General features: G+C 42.6%; 1 protein-coding gene across 2 annotated transcripts in view; it reads left to right on the plus strand.

Annotated features, from left to right (window-relative positions):
* Sec24d (SEC24 homolog D, COPII coat complex component) overlaps nucleotides 1-20,294 on the plus strand; it is a 108,018-nt gene that overhangs the window by 46,604 nt on the left and 41,120 nt on the right. For both annotated transcript variants that reach the window (XM_006233272.5, NM_001309453.1), the window contains exons 9-10: nucleotides 12,081-12,219; nucleotides 14,644-14,759. In XM_006233272.5, the coding sequence (XP_006233334.1) occupies nucleotides 12,081-12,219; nucleotides 14,644-14,759 (255 nt within the window). The remainder of the gene's footprint in view (nucleotides 1-12,080; nucleotides 12,220-14,643; nucleotides 14,760-20,294) is intronic.

Below are 20,294 nucleotides of genomic sequence, written 5' to 3' on the forward strand. Positions count from 1 at the left end.
TCTCCCATGGCTTCCCGTTCGCACACAGGCATAACCTCTCCCAATACTAAACCGGATGTATCCGATGCTTGTGTGTTAGCGTCGATGAACTGGGAGTCATCGCTTTTATCAGATGAAGTCTGTAGTTTCCAGTAGGGGGCGTTGCACTCTGTGTTATGCTTTCAATGATGGGGGGTGGGGTGGTCTACCTGTCACAGGAAGGGGTGTGCCCTTCCTGTCACATCTCACTGCCCTCAATTCCTGCCTGGTCGGCCTCTTTGCCCCTCTCTGCCCACTGACTGTTTCTCTCTGCGGTTTCCTCTGGTCAGAATGTCGTCCTCTAGCTGGAACTGCACTCGTTTATCCTCTTCAGCTTGACGAGTTTCATTTGTGAGCTGATGTAGCAGTTTCCTAAAGAGGACACATTCCGGGTAGCCATGATGCAGGCGTAAACAAGCCATTCTTTATTTGAGCATATAACTATCTCATGGCAACATTGACTCTGTTTTTTAAAAAAAGCAGTCTTGAAATGGCAACAAACAGAAGAGCTATCAGTGTACCTGTGGTGTAGACGGATCCCATAGAGCCTATCAACCCCGAAGATCAATTTCCTTAACCCTAAACTGGGTTGCGGAGATGAAATGAAGCTTATTACAGCCTCTGTGCTGAGATGAGACTTAATTTTCCTTTTGGTTTACAGCACTTCATACTTCTGTGTCCTTTATAGTTAGGAAAGGTTTTCCTAAGCTCTTTATCTAAAGAATTTCAAATATGTGACCTCATTCTTCCTTATAGGAAAGAGATAGGGAAATTCTACGTTAGCTTATACATACCAATGTTTACTATGTTTATATATAAATTAAGAGCCACCTTTATTTTTAAAGCCCATTATTGATTTATATAAAAATATGAACAGTTTTGTCTAGATGACTTCAAACTGGTCACACACCTTTTTATATAATTTTTTCCAACATTTAAATATCTTACTTTCAGTTCTGTCCTTCAACTGGGTCTTGGCTAGATGCCCACATCAAATCATTTCTCAAAAGATACTTTGCTGGGTTGTAGAAAGGGGGCTGCCAGTCCACAACTACAGAATGGTCAGGTACCCGTATTTATGCTGATAGCAGGTGAATTGCATGCATCTTAGAGTCCTGTATTTTTCCCACTCCAAATGCAACTTGAGAAAAAGTTTCAAATAAATGTATTATTTTCCATTGATCTAACAGTGAAGACATATGGTAACTTGATTTGAGTTATGCCTCTTTATAAAATAAGTCTCATTATTATATAATCACACCTTCAATTTTAACAGTATTTTGATGCTCATGAATACCACGATCCACACAGTAAACATTATTGTTTGACTGGTAGTTTATAAGCAGTGTCCACTTTCGTGAAGGGTAATTGGTTGATTACCATCTTATTTTGAAATGAAATTCCAGAGTAGCCATTCATTCGATTCAATAAATAGTTGGTGTGCATGCAGTCTGGGCCGGAGGGTGTTCTGGACACTTAAGATCTGTTAGTGAAGAGGAGGCAAGGATTTTGCCCTGGAAGAGCTTCAGTTCTGAAGCAGAGAAGTAAAACCTTGTCAGATTATTTAATACTGTAAGGAAGAAAAATCAGAGCAGGGTAGGGACGTGACAATTTCTTGGAGTCAGCTGTAGATTAAATTGGATGGGTGCTCAGCCGGGCCGGACTGACACATGGCTCTCACTTAGACCATGCACAGACGGAGGTTGTTTAGAGAAGTTTTCATGACTGGAAAAGTGAGACCATGAAGGGGACCTCCCCTGACTCCGGATTCTGACAAACACAAAGGCAGTTTGGTCTTAGGTCAATTGTTTCAACCCTTTCAACTTCTGTTTGAGGAAGAGATACCTAATAGATACCATGTATCCTATTAAGGAAGAAACACACTTGATTCCAAGAGGTTTGTGTCCAAGATAAGCTTTCAGTGTCTCCGGAACATTGTGTGTTGTCTTTTCAATTAAGCGTGTCTTTTGCAAGTGACCTGCATTTGAACTCTAAGATACAGTTCTCCTGTAGAGATTAAAAACTCAACTATAATTGGCCAAGGTCTATGAGAAGCAGAGAGAATGCTATTGAACTACATTTGTTGTGCAGAGTTAACCCAGAAGTTTCTAACAGCCATTCCAGCAAGAAGAACAATGTGGATGTTTGCAAATGCAGCCCTTAGCTGTCAGGTTAACTCAGTCCAAGCAGCCCACTTTGTGTCTGAGGAATATAATCTTTTATAGTCCAGTCCTGTGCCCTAACTGCCATTCAGGAAACCTGATACTGCTTCCGACTATGCTGATACTCGTTTTTCAGATAATTCATTTTAGTTATGTGCATATGTGTATGTCTGGGTATGCATTTGTGCACTGCCTGCAGAATCCAGAGGAGAGCCATCTCTCCATCTCTCTCTCCTTCTTTAATTCACTTTATATCCTGATCACTGCCCCCACTCCTGGTCACCCCCTTCTACAATCCTTCCCTTCCCTGCTCCCCTTCTCTGAGAAGGTAGAAGCTCCCTCTGGTACTTCCAAGTCTCTGAGAGGCTAGGTACTTCCTCTCCTACTGAGGCCAGACTAGGCAGCCCAGCTAGAAGAACATATCCCATGTACAGGCAAGAGCTTTTGGGATAGCCACCGTCCCAGTTGTTCAAGACCCACATGAAGGCCAAGATGCATATCTGCTACTTATGTGCAGGAGGCCCAGGTCCAGCGCATGTATGCTCTTTGGTTGGCAGTTCAGTCTTGGAGAGCCCCAGGGGTCCAGGGTAGTTGATTCAGTTGGTGTTCCTGTGGAATTCCTATGCCCTTTGAGGCCCTCAGTCCTTCCCACAATGCTTCCATAAGGGTCCTCAAGTTGCATCCACTGTTTGGCTGTGGGTCTCTGCATCCATCTGAGTCAGCTGCTGGGTGGAGCCTATTAGAGGACAGCCTTGCTCGATTCTTGCCTGCAAGTGTGACAGCATATCATTAAGTGTCAGGGATTGGTGCTTGCCCATGGGAAGGGTCTCTAACCAGGCTGGATATTGCTGGACCCTCCCTTAGTTTCTGCTCCATGCCCTGTCCCTGGATTTCTTGTAGACAGATAGGTTTGTGGTAGAAAGTTTTGTGGATGGGTTAAGTGTTCCTGTCACTCCACTGAAGTAGATCCATATTTATCCTGCAAGAAACTCAAGTCCATGTGGATCAAAGACCTCAACATAAAACCAGATACACTAAATAGAATAGAACAAAAAGTAGGGAATAAACTTGAAATCCTTGGTACAGGAGACAACTTCTTGAACAGAGCATCAATGGTTCAGGCACAATTAAATGGGACCACATGAAACTGAAAATCTTCTGTAAGGCACAGGACACTGTCAGTAGGACAAAACTGCAATCCTACAGATTGGGAAAGAATCATCACCAACCCTACATCTGACAGAGGGGTAATATCCAAAATTCATAAAGAACTCAAGAACTTAGACACCAACAACCCAAATAACACAATTAAAAATTGGGGTACAGAGCTAAACAGAGAATTCCCAACAGAGGAATCTCAAATGGCTGAAAAGCACCTAAAGAAATGTTCAAAGTCCTTAGTCATCAGGGAAATGCAAATCAAAACAACCCTGAGATTCTACCTCACACCAGTCAGAATGGCTAAGATCAAAAACTAAGGGACAGCAGATGGCTGACGAGGATGTGGAGAACGAGGGATACTCCTCCATTGCTGGTGTGAGTGCAAACTTATACAGCCACTTTGGAAATAAATTTGGCGGTTTCTCAGAAAATTGGGAGTAGTTCTACCTCAGGACCCAGCTATACCACTCCTGGGCATATAACCAAAGGATGTTCTACCATACCACAAGGACACGTGCTCCACTACGTTCCTAGCAGCCTCATTTATAATAACCAGAAGCTGGAAACAACCCAGATGTTCCTCCAGGGAAGAATGGATAAAGATAATGTGGTACATCTATACAATGAAACACTGTTCAGCTATTAAAAACAAAGACATGAATTTTTCAGGCAAATGGATGGAATTTGAGAATATCATCCTGAGTGAGGTAACCCAGACCCCAGAGCACATGCATGGTATGAACTCACTCACAAGTGGATATTAGCCGTAAAACACAGGATACCCATGATACACTCCACAGACCCAAAGAAGCTAAACAAGAAGGAAAGCCCAAGTGAGGATGCTGGAATCACACTTAGAAGGGGAATAAAATGGTCGCAAGAGGGAGTTGGAGGGAGGGAGATGGGTGATCAGGTGTGAGGAGGGACAGGAGAGATGAGCAGTTGGCTACGATAATGAATGGAAATCTGCAACTGGAGGGGTGAGGAGGGGGATCTAGAGGATGTGACAGACCTGGGACAGGGGAGACACCCAAGAATCAATGGGGGTGACCTTATCTGTGAGGGGATATCAACTCAGATACTGTGATCTAGAACCTGAAGAAGCCATCCAGAGCCGTCTCTTTAGCTTGTATGCTGATGTTTACTTTCCCTCCTGAAGGTTCAGTAACTTAATTTTATATCTTCAGAAAGTTAACTTTTTGTAAGTTTGAGCAATTTTTCCTTCAATGGTGCAGTAAAGCCAACTACAAAAATTCTTGTAAATGTGATCTTTGAGTTGTGTATAAAAGATACAAGGAGTGATGTTTAGTATCACTCAGAAAAAAAAAAAAATTTCAGGCATGCAAGTCACTGTGAGTTCAGAGGCTGCCAGAGGCAGGGGCTGCCACACTATGTGGGTGCAAAGATTCAGGAAAGTCGCTCACAGATGTACAGGATATGCACCACTTTTCTGGGATGGAGACTAACAGCACATGGCCTCATGGTTGTTTACACACTCTTCTCAAACAAGATCATGCCAATTTTGTCAAATGAAGTAAATACTGAAAAAGAGGGAAAGGTGACTGGGGGTGGGGTGGGGGAGAGAACTCAAGTGTGTTTGTTTGTGTGTGGGGGATGTTCACATGAGCTCTGGGGCTAAAATGTAAAGAATGTGCCTGGGGTGAGGGGAGGGGTGGCGCTGGTGCAGTTTCTCCCCTTCTGGGTTAGCATGTCTATTGGTGGTGCCATTGTTCAGGTCCTGTTCGGGCAGCCATGTTGTTCCAGCCATATTACAGATGCTGCTTCCCTCTCATTTCTCAGAGAGAAGTATTCTTTCTCAGAGATGGGCCGTGTACTTGGTCATCCAATACCAAGTGGTCAACCCTGGAATTTTATACACGCAAACAAAACTAAATGATCTCAGTAGTTTATATGTGTTCATGCGTGTACACATGCTCATAGGTATACTTACATACATGGATATATAAAAATTGATATATTATTATATGTAATTATATAATTAATCATTGAAATTATTAATAAATATTAATCAAATAAAAGAGACCACTAATTTGAGAGATAATGAAGGGGGTGTTGGGAAGGTTTGGAGGGAGAAAACATGGGAGGGGTTGGTGGGAGGAAAGGAAATGGAGGGAATTATGTAATTACATTTTAATTAAAGTTTTAAGGGAAGTGTCTAGTGAGGCAAAGGCAGGCAATAAGCAGAGTCAGGCAGGCACTCAGGCACAGTCTCCTGGATGCCATTGGCCAGGAGGTGACTAATCTTAGGCGTGGTTAATCTTAGGCTGGGCCCCATACCAGTATCAGCAAGCATTGTTACTGTGCTTTTCTCTTGGCTACGTCTCCCCTCCATCACAGGGCTGCCCGGAGTCGTGACTCAGCACTGGGCGCAGTCTGCTCTGTTGTTACCGTGTCCCTTGATTGCCAGGGTACAGAGCGGGAGGTTGGGTGCCGCTGTGGGGGTGCTGGCTTCTTTATACACTTTGCTTTTGGGTTCTCCATGATGTTGCCTGCTGTGCTGGTGGCTCTCAGTCCCAAGCATCTCTGTTTTCCTATGCAGAGTTAAGGAGGAGTTGGCAAAATAGTAGCAACGTTTAAAATACAGATTTTCTATTATTTTAGTAAATTTGATAATTGCTTTAATTTCTATGAAATGTGTATATGTAATATATATTAATCTTTCTTTTATTTGTTGTAGAATAATTTTAAACTCTTGGATAGCTTTAATAGAATTTATATTTATTAATTTTATGATGTACTAGCCACTCTAAGTTTAGCTAAATGTTACTAAAGTTACACAAGTGGCGGGGACGTTATTTTGGACATTACCCACAGGGAACTGTTTTCAATTTTTGTCTCACAGTGCCACCTACTGGACATGTCTTATAAAACAATTTAACATTTTTGGTTCTGTGGGTGTATGATTTAGCAGCTTTCTGTAACTCCTTCGTCCTAGGATAGACCATCTACAGCACAACTTACGTGCCTAGAGTCTTGCTGACACATGGTCTGTGTCAAGGCTCACCCTCAAATTGGAGTCTTCCTCCCACAGAGTCCCTGTGGCCAGAATTGCAAGCGTGTGCTCTTACTCTGACTGTACTTTGTATTTACAGTGTATGTAACAATTCAGAAGCCCAAACAGAAACCCACTGCCTAAAGATCTTGGGAAATTTGGATGGGTTTCCCTACACAGGGGTTCATCCTCTTGGGCCTCTGGATTTGCTCTGAAGATGTAATCTGTGACTGGTTTTACATCTCCTTCCTAAGCTAAAAATAGCTTTTGTTAGTGACGCTTGGTGATGTGTGCTTTCTGCCCTGCTATGGCCTTAAGGAAGTAGCACATTCATGCTTGTCTCTCACCTGTCTGTTCCAGACGTGGGAAGCCCCACTCAGGCAGATAGTGGCTCAGAGGCCGAGGCAGACTGTCACCACTGCCTGAAAGAGTGAAAAGCTGATCACTAAAGTAGGAACATTCACAATCCTGAATCAATGATATCAAGGAGTCGTTGATTGACTCTATAACACCCTCGTCTTGAATGTAGAAAAATAACCCAAAGTTATTATGTTTTTAATCAATGATTGCATATTGACACTGAGTGATTTTCATTTATTTAAAATGTTCTTTTTCATATGATATAATTTTATTATAATTTTCTCCTCCCCAAGATCCTCTCTACCCCTCTTCCCAGCCAATTTCATGTTCTTCACCCCCTTCTCCCTTTTGAAAAATAAACCCAAAACATTAAGACGCCAAAATAAAAACAAAAAGAAAAAAAACCCAATAATAATAATAAAAAAAAACCCTGTTAAAACAAAAAGTGCACACATCAAAAACAGAATTCCTTTTGTGTTGACCTCCTGCTCCTGGGCATGGAGCCTGCCCTGGAATGTGGTTAATAGAGCCAGTGACACTCCACCAGAGAAAATGGGGTTCTTTCCCCTTTTCTAGCAGGTATCAGTTGCAGATCGCTTCTAGGTTAGGGGTGATGTCTCGTGTCCACTTCCCCTTCTCAGAGCTGGGACTGTGTCTGGTTTGAACCTGTGCAGCTCTTCTGTGTGCTGTCCCAGTCTCTGTGAGCTCATAGGTGAATCAGTCCCATTGTGTCTGAAAAACAAAACAAAACAGCAATAACAACAACAACAATAACAGCAACAACAATACCAGCACCGACAAAAGCTGTCTCCTTGGAGTCACCCTTCACCTTCGGTTCTCACAATCGTCCCACCTCCTCTTCCACAGAGATTCCTGAGCCTTGGGGGAGGAAGGGGTTAATGGAGATCCCAAATCTTCGTGGGGGTGGCTGAGCGCTCCAAAGCCTCTCTAGTCTCTGCCCAGTTGTAGGTCTCTGTGCTAACAGCTCCCTCTGACTGCAGGAAGAGGCTTCTCTGATGTGGGCTGACGGTGTTGTGATGCATGGGTGTGGCGTGTGTTAGTGGGAGTCGCTGTAGCTATGCTGATGACCTAGCTAGTGTCAGGACTCTGGCCACCTTAGCAGCTTCAGGTATGGCTTCTATCTCATGGATTGGTCCTTAAATCTAAGTAAAAAGCGCTCAGCGACTCGCTTAGTGTCTGCGCACTCTTGTGCTAGTCTGTCTTGCAGGCTGGTCGCTACTGTAGGTCCTGGGGTTTGTATCTAGGCAATATTAACGATTACTTTTCTCCCCAAGCAGCACGCGGAGAGCACCATTCAGAACTCTGAACTCTGCTTAGGAGGGGTGCAGCTTCTTCTTAGCACCAGTTTGGTTTCTGCGTGTTTGGTATGCGTGTCTAACCATTAGGATACAGAGACTTGGCAATAGGCCGTGATGTCTGCACAGTCTATAGGACCGTTGGCCAACTTTGAGTGGTAATTTTACATACACAGAAAAGATACATTTTGTTCAATGAAAACAGTGTAATAAAAAATAGTATCCATCCTTTATTTGCCACACTCTTGATAACCCAAAAACAGGAGATTCAAGTTTATCTTGGTCCTTGCCCTTCTTCAGTGTCCCTGTCACTTACATGCTGATAAACTCATACGACATGGCGGCAGAACTAAAATAGTAGGAGAAAAGAGAGAGAGAGAGAAGGACGAGTGAGCAGGAGTGGACTAGAGGTCAGAGGTAAAAGCATACTGAGAAGACATTGCAGGGACAGGTGCGATACAAAGCACACACACATACACACACACACCTACACACACACCTCTACACATACACACACATACACACACACACCTACACACACACCTCTACACATACACACACATACACACACATATATGCACACACACATTTCTGCACACACACACACCTCTACACACACACATACACACATACACCTACACACCTACACACACACACACACATCTCTACAGACACTAAATTTTTTTTTTTATTATTAACTTGAGTATTTCTTATATACATTTCGAGTGTTATTCCCTTTCCCAGTTTCCGGGCAAACATCCCCCTCCCCCCTCCCCTTTCTTATCGGTGTTCCCCTCCCCACCCTCCCCCCATTGTCCCCCTCCCCCCAACAGTCTAGTTCACTGGGGGTTCAGTCTTAGCAGGACCCAGGGCTTCCCCTTCCACTGGTGCTCTTACTAGGATATTCATTGCTACCTATGAGGTCAGAGTCCAGGGTCAGTCCATGTATAGTCTTTAGGTAGTGGCTTAGTCCCTGGAAGCTCTGGTTGCTTGGCATTGTTGTACTTTTGGGGTCTCGAGCCCCTTCAAGCTCTTCCAGTTCTTTCTCTGATTCCTTCAACGGGGGTCCTATTCTCAGTTCAGTGGTTTGCTGCTGGTATTCGCCTCTGTATTTGCTGTATTCTGGCTGCAGACACTAAAATTTAACATAGAAGAAAAGGCAGCTTAGCTCTTCCGAGGTTATGCACATTACCGTGAAGCCAGCAAGTGGACACACACGGAGGGAGAATAAATCTTGGTTTTCAACACAACCTGAGAGATTAAACAAGACAGCCAGCATTTAAAAACTCTTTCCCTGTCACCCCCAAATAAAACATCAACAGTTACAAAGCTTTTAACATTCTTTGCTGCCAGCCTGGTTGTCTGAAGACTTTTCCTATCACTATCTGCTTCCCAAAAGAGTGAGCCCAGGGAAACGTACGCGTTCGTAATAGCAGAGATACAGTTCTGAATTGACTGCAGCTGATTGCTACGCATCCACGCTTAGTTCTGTGAGTTCCAGACTGCAAGGACTGAAATGTTTGCGTGGTGAAGGCTGATAGTTCCCAGACATTTTGGGCAAATCATAATATTGAAAAGAAAGGCAAATTGCCCTCTGTTTCCACTGGCTTGTCTAGCAAATAAATTGTATCTTATTTGTTTCTAAAGTATTTCGGAGAATTGATTGTAGTCTTTGGAGTCTTTTGAAGACAAGTGGATAAAAAAGTAGAATCTGGCCATGTCGTGGGCACATTGCAGAATTCCTCCTTATTGGGCTTCAGAAAGTGGCCTCTGGTCCTGGAGGTAAAGAGCAGCACCCAGAAGCAGTAACGTGGGCAGTGCAGTTTGCTGCCATCTTCCAATTCACACCCCGCCCCCAATCTTTCTGGTCATCGTTCACCGTCCTTTTGTTTGGTGCCTGCATTTTCCTGCTCGCTCTGGTTCCTGGATCCTTTTTTATTGCTCCTAGCTAAAAAGAGCAAACTCCGGCCAGCTTACGCTTTCAATGAAAAGTTTATGTAAAAACATTATTGTGTACATCCACGTGTACATTTGAAGCAAATTCCTAGGTGCTTAAAAATGCCTCTCAGTTTTCAACAGCTAGTTTATAACCATATCCCAGTCTCCTGGAAGGAGTAGATTTTCTGTCCCCTACATCATTTTTTTTTTTATGAGAACATTTTGCAGTAACTGAGGAGTTTGCCTTCAGAAACCCAAGTGCAGTTCATACTGCCCAGCTCTGACCCCAATTAAAGACAGCTTCTCATATGCTAAGTGCCTTTTAGAGATACAAAGTTGTTCTGGATAGAAACAATGCTTGTACCTTTCTCCAGCCATCTATGCACACAATAACCCTTGTCTTGGCAGCTCCCTTCCTCCCCTTTCCTCTTCCTCCACTATTCTGACACCTCACAGCTTTCTGAAACCCCAGTGGGTTAGCTCGCATTTTGAACCTCTGGCAAAGACAAACATTAGGACTGGGTTTTCTAAGCCTTTAGGAGAAAATGGCCTGATAATCCCTTATCCACACCCCATCTGATGACCCTCACCTCCTCCTGATGGACCCTCACCCCACCTGATAAACATCACCGCCTCCAGAAGACCCCCACTCCCACCTGATGACCCCATCCCACCTGATGACCCTCATCCCACCTGATGAGCCCTCACCCCTGCCTGATGACCCTCACCCCTGCCTGATGACCCTCATCCCACCTGATGACCCTCACCCCTGCCTCATGCCCCTTACCTCTGCCTGATGACCCCTTGCTCTTCAGGCCTCCATTAAAAGCAGCCTTCTTTATTTACAACTTTTATCTTTAAAAATTTTAGTTGACATGAACAGCTCCATAGTTCTCAGGCACTTCTGAAAATGTTCTCCTTAGGGGCTGGAGAGATGGCTCAGCGGTTAAGAGCACTGACTGCTCTTCCAGAGATCCTGAGTTCAAATCCCAGCAACCACATGGTGGCTCACAGCCATCTGTAATGATCTGGTGCCCTCTTCTGGTGTGTCTGAAGACAGCTACAGCGTACATATATAAGATCCATAAATATAAAAAAAAAAAAAAGAAAAGAAAATGTTCTCCTTAAACAGGTTTATAAAAGCAAGAAGAGTCTCTGGTTTTATTGCAAAACCTGGGAGCATTAAGAAACAAGAAACAAGGGTCCTAATGCTGGGACTCTATTTTTGGTCTGGCTTTCTGCATTATGTTGATGAGAAGGATGCATTCAATCAAGTATTTTTTCCCAGTTCTGTGAAGCATGACCAGCCACAATGAGTGTACTATAGAGCGTTGTCATTTAATAAAGTAACAAAAAGGCATAATTAGTTTCCAGTCCTAAGGGGCCATTCTTGTATATTTTTCAAATAATTTCTTTTTTATACATTTCTTTATTAAGTGTATTCATTTTATTTTATGTGTAAGCATTTTGTCTACATGTATGTATGTTCATCAGGAGTGTGTTTGGTGCCCACGGAGGTCAGAAGAGGGCATCAGATCCTCTGACCTGGAGTTATGAATGGTTGTGAACAACCACGGTGGCTGGGAATTGAACCTGGGTCCTCTGTAAGATCAGCAAGTGCTCTTCACATCGGAGCCACCTCTCCGGGGCCAAATATTTTTATTTTGAAAGGAGCCACTTGTATTCTTCGAGGAAACTGCATGAACAATGTGGTGCCAAACACATTAGACCCTAAAGTAACCGTCTCCCTATTTTGTTTGGAGTGTGCCCAGTTTAGCAGGACGTGTGCTGTAAGCATCAGAACATTTAAACATAAGCTTGACGGACATTATTATACTTTATATATTCCCTTTCACACACATGCATCACGCGTACACATTGACATCAACTAATATGCTTGCAAGTGATACATGTTTGTAAATGATAAATAAATTTAAGTGAATCTTGGCTTGAATGCGGTGGACTGTGCTGTCATCTGTGAATACACTGATGTCAGGGGAGGGTCTTCACTGTCGAGGCAAATGCTGTTAAGAGTTTCTTAATCAGTCCCACTGGAGGATTTTGATAACAACCAGAATCCCTGAATTCATCTCATTTCTTTCCTTCTTCCAGACCCCCTTGTACTTGGTGAACCATGGAGAGAGCGGACCAGTGAGATGCAACAGGTGCAAAGCCTACATGTGCCCGTTCATGCAGTTCATCGAAGGCGGACGGCGCTATCAGTGCGGATTTTGCAGCTGCGTGAACGATGGTAAACAGAGCCACGAAGTGCGCGTTGTAACGCTTCTTATTGAAAATTAAGATGGACTACACTCCTTAGCTTAGAGACAGACTCCCTGCCCCTCCGCAGGTGGCACTACGTGTAATTTCCCTAAACGAAAGCTATTACTAATGAAACTAGGCTCCTGTTATCTGTACGTAGCTGCAGGAGCCAGTTCCCCCACCCCGAAATCATGCTGAACCTTTGCATAAAACTGAAGTGCGTGATGGGGGGAGCCGTGTCTCCTTCCACAGTGCCCCATTTGAAGACAGTGCAAGACATTACCTTCTTGCCTTTTCAGAAGGTAAGATCTAGAAATGCCTCTTTTGTCAGTCCCGGGTTGCTCTTGAATAGAAAGCAGCTCATTGGTATTTAGGAAAAGCTCAGATAAAGCCAAGGGCTTTCACCTTTTTATATAGATGTTGAATTTTAAGGAGGTGGGGGCACATTATGATTCTATGATTTATCCTAGCACAAATTCCACTAATGTTGATGTTATTAGGCTGTGTGAGCAAAGCCACAACAGAGAGATAAAGCAATTGTCCTACAAACATGAGGGCCTGAGTTAGGTCCTCAGCTCCCATAATGAAAAATAAGCAAAGCGTGCTGGTGCATGTTGGTAGCCCCAAGGGTTGAGATACTGAAGAAAGGGAATCCCTGTGGCCCCTGCTGGGCCAGCCCAGCCCAGTGGTCCAGCCCCAAGCCCCAGAGACCCTGCCTCAAATAGCAAAGTAGATGGCTTCTGAGGAACAACACCTGAGGTTGACCTCTGGCCTCTCATGCAGCTATGTGCACATGCTCACACACACACACACACACACACACACACACACACACACACACACACACACCAGGAGAGAAAGAAATCAGATGGCAATGCCTAATATATGGTGTGACTTGAATTTTAGTTGATGATAGATGACAGATAACATTAAATGTTAAGGAACATGCAGAATTAATTTTAAAAAAATCACCACTATATGCAGGTATGTGAGTGAATTATACATTATACTATATAGAAATTACCACCCCACACATTCTGAGCCAGATTACTCAGAAATCCATGGCACATACATGGAACTAAGCCCCCATCATGGCCCCTCTGGTTTATGAACTTCACTGAGAGAGGCTGTCATCTTCTTCTTCTGCAATCTTGCCAACTTCAGAGTCAAATATGTAACTGTAAACTTTATAGCGCTCACTTCTAAACCATGATACGGTGAGAACATACTCAAACTTCTGTTGAGTTTTCGAAAGTCTAACTTTAGAAAAATAGTCCTGTAATAATTTGCATGTTCACAGCTGAGCCTGAAGACTGCGGAGTGTTAGTTTCAACCCAAAAGGTACTGCTTTTGTGGGTGTTTTTTTTTTCTTACAAAGGGAGATGCTTTTCTTAGCAAAATACTTAAAACAAAAGCATTGGTAACTTTCCCACACACTGTTAGCAGAAGTTTCACAGCCTTCCCTGGCCATCCCCAGGCAACGGGAACTCTTCTGCAGACAGCAGGCCTTATTTGTGCAAGTGTTCAGTGTGTGAGTCATAAGTCTTGCTCTGCCTTTGGGTGACTTCCAGAACTTGGCTGAAAGTAACCTTCTGAAACATTTGTATCAAATTAGACTTCAACTGAGCTCTCCCTAGTGCAGTCTTTCCCTAATACAGTATTCTTATACATGAGTGGGGCCAGATGCTAGCAGATTATTGTGTGAAAGCTCAGGGCTGAAGGCATTCCTTAATTAAGGTGTAACAACGACCTTAGTATAATCCAAGTAATCAGCATTCGTCTCTGCCCCATACGTTAAAAATTCAAATAGAAAACTAATTTTAAGAAAAGAAGTAATTAGGTAGAGGCAAATATTTGTTAGCTTGAAAACAGCAGCACTTTTTTCTAGGCTTTCTAGGTTCTTTGCCATTAATAATTTTATAAGGACAAGAGCTTTCTAACAAAGTTATCACTCTGCTTCCATGAATGTGAATATTGTGGTCTATGGCTTTCTACATGTATAAAATATGTCATGATTAAAGTAATACAGGATAATGAGAAATAGTAATGAAGTAGTCAATACTGATGAAAATTATATATAAAATTACATAGTTTTACAGATAGAATTACAGGCAGATTGATTTGACTATTAAAAAAATCAAAATTTATATGTGGTAAAACGATTACAAACATAATTAAAAGGCAAAGTTGTAGTGGTTTACAACAGAACACAAGAGCCAAAAAGTTAATGAGTTTAAAAAAAAGAAAACTCATATTTCTCACATATTTCTAAGATGTGTTCTCAAAATGATAGATACTGAGAAAAGCTTGCCTTCCTATCATAATGCCTTTCCTTTATGATACATTTCGGGGATTTATTGGGTTGTCTGCTTATGAAAACAAAGGATTTCCTGCCCTGTTTTGTCTTCCTTAGTCCCACCGTTCTATTTCCAACATCTGGACCACATTGGGAGAAGACTGGACCACTATGAGAAGCCAGAGCTGTCTTTAGGATCCTATGAATATGTTGCTACTTTGGATTACTGCAGAGTGAGTGTTGCTGGGACTTAAGTCTTTCTATGTTGATGTTGACTTTCAGTGAACAGCTTCCATTTGTAAAGATATGTATGACTTGGTTCACAGGCAGACATTTCCAGGGCATGTGGAAACATGTCAGATACAGATCTGACCTAAGTTGTTACCATGGATCCATTCCTCAGCTGTCTCTTGGGCTAATCAAGCTTAGAAATGTAATATAGAAATAGGAAACAATTCTTTTTGTCTTTTTGTTTGTTTGCTTGCTTGCTTTGGTTTGGTTTCTGAGACAGGGTCTCACTTAATTTGGGCCTTGACCTTGCTGAAGATGACCTTGAACCCTGATCCTCCGTCTCCCAAATGCTCCACTCTTCTTTTGGTTCATTAATGACTTCTCTACCAAGGCAGAAACAGAAGCCGTATTCTTAGAGGGCTGCTGGCTTCCTTGCTTTAATTATAATTCTAAACTCATTTGACTATCACCCATAAACTTCTTTGGTTATTTTCTTAAAAGAAAAAAAATAACAAGACTAAATTTCCTTGTAAACTCACTGACTGTCAGGTACAATGCTGTCCCCAAAGATCTGTCTCCAATTGGAGGAAATTCTCAGCACAGAGACTGACTATCAGTCCATATAATAAAGATAAGGTGTCTTTCTACTTGCCTATCATGTGTGTATGGTACACTCCTACTTAATCTCAACTTACTGATTAGCTGAAAGTTTATTATGAGCATATATCTTCATTTATTTCTTCTAACTGGTGCTCCTTTTTTTTCAACCTTCATCAAGCTTAGGTGGCATCTTTGTTTTATCTGTTGTTCTTCCTAGGGCATTTTAGTGGTTTTTTTTTTTTTTTTTTGCATGTGTGTCCTCTTCATAGATTCTGATACCTTGGGGTCCCAATTTGCTTCTAGTCATTTTTGTGGCATTTCTGCAGTGTCTGGCCCAGTTGGAAGTAGGTCAACACATGAGGAAATCTGAGTGAGTGAGTGCATGGACTTGCTGATGTGCTGTTCTAAACCTTTGGGTTTCACTGACAGACTCCACATGTGAGGACCCCATGGTGCTTTACTCTTTAGCCAAAGATAAAGCTGGAGAGATCTTCCAAAGCATCAAGAGAGGTCCTGAAGACCCAGGCTCACTGGGAAGTCCGTCTCCTTCCTTCCTTCCTTCCTTCCTTCCTTCCTTCCTTCCTTCCTTCCTTCCTTCCTTCTTCCCTGTTCCAAAGGTGAATGCCTGCTAATATCGAACCTTCTGAAAAATAGTCCCAGATTGCAGATTTCCTCTAGACACGTTTTCTTTTTTTTTTTTTTTTTCTTTTCTTTTTTTTGGAGCTGGGGACCAAACCCAGGACCTTGCGCTTGCTAGGCAAGTACTCTACCACTGAGCTAAATCCCCAACCCCCTAGACATGTTTTCTAGAGAACAAATCCATATATCAAGAACACATCTCAAGATTTATCCAAAATAGGGTTTTTTACAGTTGGCTAAATCGTTAAAATTTTCCATGAACACATCTTACTATTATTCTATTGACTATTATGTGATTGTTTTAAATTAATTTACATAGAACTATTAAAGAAAAACACATGCTTTATTAGTTTGAAATGTGAAATTTTTTAACTTATTTGGTGAAATGCCAAACATTTTTGATGTAGATGCAATCTGACAGGAGAGAGACAGGTTTTGAAGTACAATTTATATTCCAGTAGTTTCTTTGTTCTTTCCTATGATTGACTGAAGGAAAATCAATACACAGAAGTAAGCATGTGTTGTTCTAATTAAATATAATAAAGACACTGTAAGTCATGACGGAAAGTTCCCTCGCTGAACTTTGTAGCCATAGTATGAATCCCAATGTGCACCGAGGCTTCAGATCTCTGACAAAAAAGGCTAACTGTCGATCTTTTCAGTAGAAACATGAGTAAGAGTCAAACCTGTGCCTGAAACAAGAGTAGCTTCAAATTCTGTTTTATGGCAGTATTCCAGAAGTGTAATAATTAGGAAATCTCACCAAGAAAACAAGAAGCCAAGTAATTGTAACCTTTGGAGCTTCAAATTTAATTATAATCTAAAATATAAAGGAGGTAGGATAATGAGTTGACTTAGGGATTTGGATGGTGAAAAAGAGTTTAATATCCATATACACTGAAAAGAGAATTGCAGAATCATATTGTCCTCGACTCATTTTAGTTAATCTTAATGTCAGTTTTGGGTAATAAAATTAGCATTTGTTGAATACCATGTGTGCCTCTGCTAGGTACTTCTTAACATCTGTGTTAGGTTCTTTAGCCCTTACAGGGATGCCATATGTTGTATACCACATTGCATGAGGACAGGAGAGAGAGAGAGAGAGAGAGAGAGAGAGAGAGAGAGAGAGAGAGCACTTAAGTTGCAGATGTGCACAGAAAGCGTTTTTTAAAGTCAGCCTGCTGTTTCCCTAAGGAGAAACAAATCTGCTATCAGCTTTTCCTCCTGAATAAAACTGTAGGTTTGGCTTTGTTGTTAATTTTAATTCATTTTGACATTTTTGGGATACTTTGCATGTCCAGTTTGTCTTTGTACTGTAAGGATCCCCCCCCCCCCAAGTAAGCACTATGATAAACAAATTCAAAGACTATGCCTAGTAAGAAGCATGTTAAAATATGAACCTGTGTATAGAGTGTGAGGGAAGAGTGGTCAGTGTCGGATGAGGGCGTGTCAGACAGGCATAGAGAGGGAAGTGACATGAACAAATTAAACCAGGAGCAGCTAGCCAGGTGTGGTGATCCACGCCTTTAATCCCTGCACCGGGAAGCAGAGGCAGATGCATCTCTGTGCATTTGAGGCTAGCCTGGTCTACACAGTGAGTTCCAGGACAGACAGAGCTGGATAGTGAGACCCTGTCTCAAAACAAAGCAAAAAAGTAGAAAAAAAGAGCTATGAGCAGGGAACTGAGTGTGTGTGTGTGGGGGGGCACTGCAGAGTGAGCAGAGGTGGGTCTCCGAAGGACAGACTGATGACTCAGCACTTCCCAGATACTCTGAAGACATTGCTGAGGACTGACTGACATGACCTCCAGTCAAGCCTTTTTAGAACGTGTCAAATAAAACACGTTTACCACCACTGTCCTGGCTCAGGTCCAGGGGTTAGGGGTGAGGGGGGCCGTGACTCTGTACAGGAAGTGTTTTGGAAATGGCAGCCACTTACATTGAGAGGATTCGTATTGGGGAATGAGAATTACATTGAAGAAGTATTTCAAGACAGATCTGTCCTCTGATTCGTTCTGGGGTTACCACCGTGTCTTTGAGTCTTTAGTTTTTATACACATTGGAAAGTTGCGTTGTGGAGAGTCTTGATTGGCAGGTTATGGAAGAGTTTATGTTACTTTAATACTGGCGATAATGAGAAAGAGAAGAGGCCGTGGTTCCCATTGGTTTCTACTGCCATGCACGCACGCAGACGCACGCAGACGCACGCACGCAGACGCACGCACGCACCCACGAGCCCCATTTACTCTTACGCGTGAATGTTTAGAAGTGTATTATCCTCTTGGATATTTACCTTTTCTGCTTAGTGAGTGTATAGTGTCCTTCCCTGTCTCTTCTGATCGGATTTGGTGTGAAGACAGTTTTGTCAGATATTAAAACAGCCTCACTTGTTAGCTGCTTGGATTCGTTCACTTGGAATACCTTCTACGGCACTTTTCTCCTGAGGTGGTATCTTCCTTGATGCTGAGGATTTGGGGGTTTTTTGTTTTTGTTTTTTAAATCCCGTAGGTTAGTCTGTATCATTTTATTGGGTTTCTCCTCCCAGTATTATTTCAGTTTGCGTTTGCTTTAGGGCAGTGGTTCTCAACCTTCCTAACACTGTGGCCCTTTAATACAGTTCCCCATGTTGCGGTGCTTCCCCAACCATAAAATTATTTTTGTTGCTATTTTATAACTGTAACTTCACTACTGCTACAGATTGCAATGTAAATATCTGATAAGCAGGTTGGTCTTATGCTGACTACTGTGAAAGGGTCATTTGCTCTCCAAAGGGGTCACGGCCCACAGATTGAGAACCACCGTGTTAGCGGTTCTGTTTGTTTAAATTCTACTTTCATATCCTGAGGGGTTTTCACTATTTCATTCAGCTGTTGGTCTTTTCAGTGCCCATTAAGGCATTCAGTTATCCATATCATCTTTTAAGGTTCTTGAGTGTGTTCATAACTGCCATTCAAAGTCCTCCTCATATGCTTCAGCTGAACTACGTTTCTCAGGGCCTATCACAGAAGAGTTGCTGGCTCCCTGAGGCGCCATATTGCCTTGGCTGGTCTATGTTTTTATGCTGGGATCCAGGCATCTGGAATTATGATGTTTGAGTTGTTTCTTGGTGTAGATATCTGGACTTGTTTCTGTTAGGTTGATACTGCGGTCATTGGTTGCTGTCTCCCACTCGGGATATTGTGCCAGTGTGGTGGCTGTGGGCTTCCTGGTAGGGACTGTTAATGCAGGTCGGCATTTAACACAAAGGAATGGAGATGCTCTAGAAGGACAGACAGAGATGGGGGTCAGGAAAAGAGCTGGGGAGACCCCAGTCTGCGCCCAGAGGAAGAATCCCCAGGGAATGGGGGTTGGGTAGGAGGTGAGGTTCCTGCAAGCAAGCCACAGCAGGTCTAAGAGTAAGTTCTGAGGACCAGAATGGAAGGCAAGAAAGACTGAAAAATTGCCTACCCGTGTCTCAGCTCAGTGCGGGAGTCTCTGGTGGAAAGTGTTTCTGCAGACTGGTGGGAATGGAGGTGGCTAGAAGGGAAGGTGGAAAGGGTCTGAGGGAAGAGCTAGAGGGTCCTGGATCCACACCCAGCAGCCAGAAGAATCATTTTTAAAAGAAAAGCAAATGGCTGAAGGGACCCTAACGCTCAAATCCACTTTCAGCACTGTCATGTTTGCTGTCACTGATAGAATCTGGAAGGCAGTGTGGTTAGGAGGAAGTCGAGATTAACTTTACACGTGTTGAAAACAAGCCTTAGTGATCGGAAGATTCCTAAAGAGAGAAGCTGGTTAGAGTTACGGAGAATGTCCAGGAGAGTCCAAGAATAGTAAGACTTGGCTGGGATTGCCCCGAAGAGGTGTTGCTTTCGTTCATGAGAATGGTTGCTGTTTTCATCTGATATAATCCATATTGTGGAATGGAGGAGATGAGTCTTAGAAATTATTTAAGCTCCCCCGTTCCTTGGCTGTTCCGATTTTGGGTTGGGAGAGTGACATTTTCAGATTGCTTTTTAAGTCTTACACGTTCTTATTTGAAATGGAGTATTTTACTAGAACAGTATTATATCTAACCTTACAGTAGATAAGGACAAAATCAGTGAGGTTACTTGTAATTGTCACCATCTAGTTAGATAATAACTGAACTGCATTTTAGTTTTACAGCATTTTTATGCTTTATCATCAGATGGGAAACACTGTTGGTCTTGGGTCTTTACTCTCTAGTGGAGGTCACTGATCCTATTTGCCTGTGGCTTTCTTTTCTAAACATTTTATAAATCCCAGTTGAAGGATCACTTCCTTATGAGCTATTTGGAC

This window comes from Rattus norvegicus, chromosome 2, assembly GCF_036323735.1.
Source record: "Rattus norvegicus strain BN/NHsdMcwi chromosome 2, GRCr8, whole genome shotgun sequence".
Taxonomy (NCBI): Eukaryota; Metazoa; Chordata; class Mammalia; order Rodentia; family Muridae; genus Rattus; species Rattus norvegicus.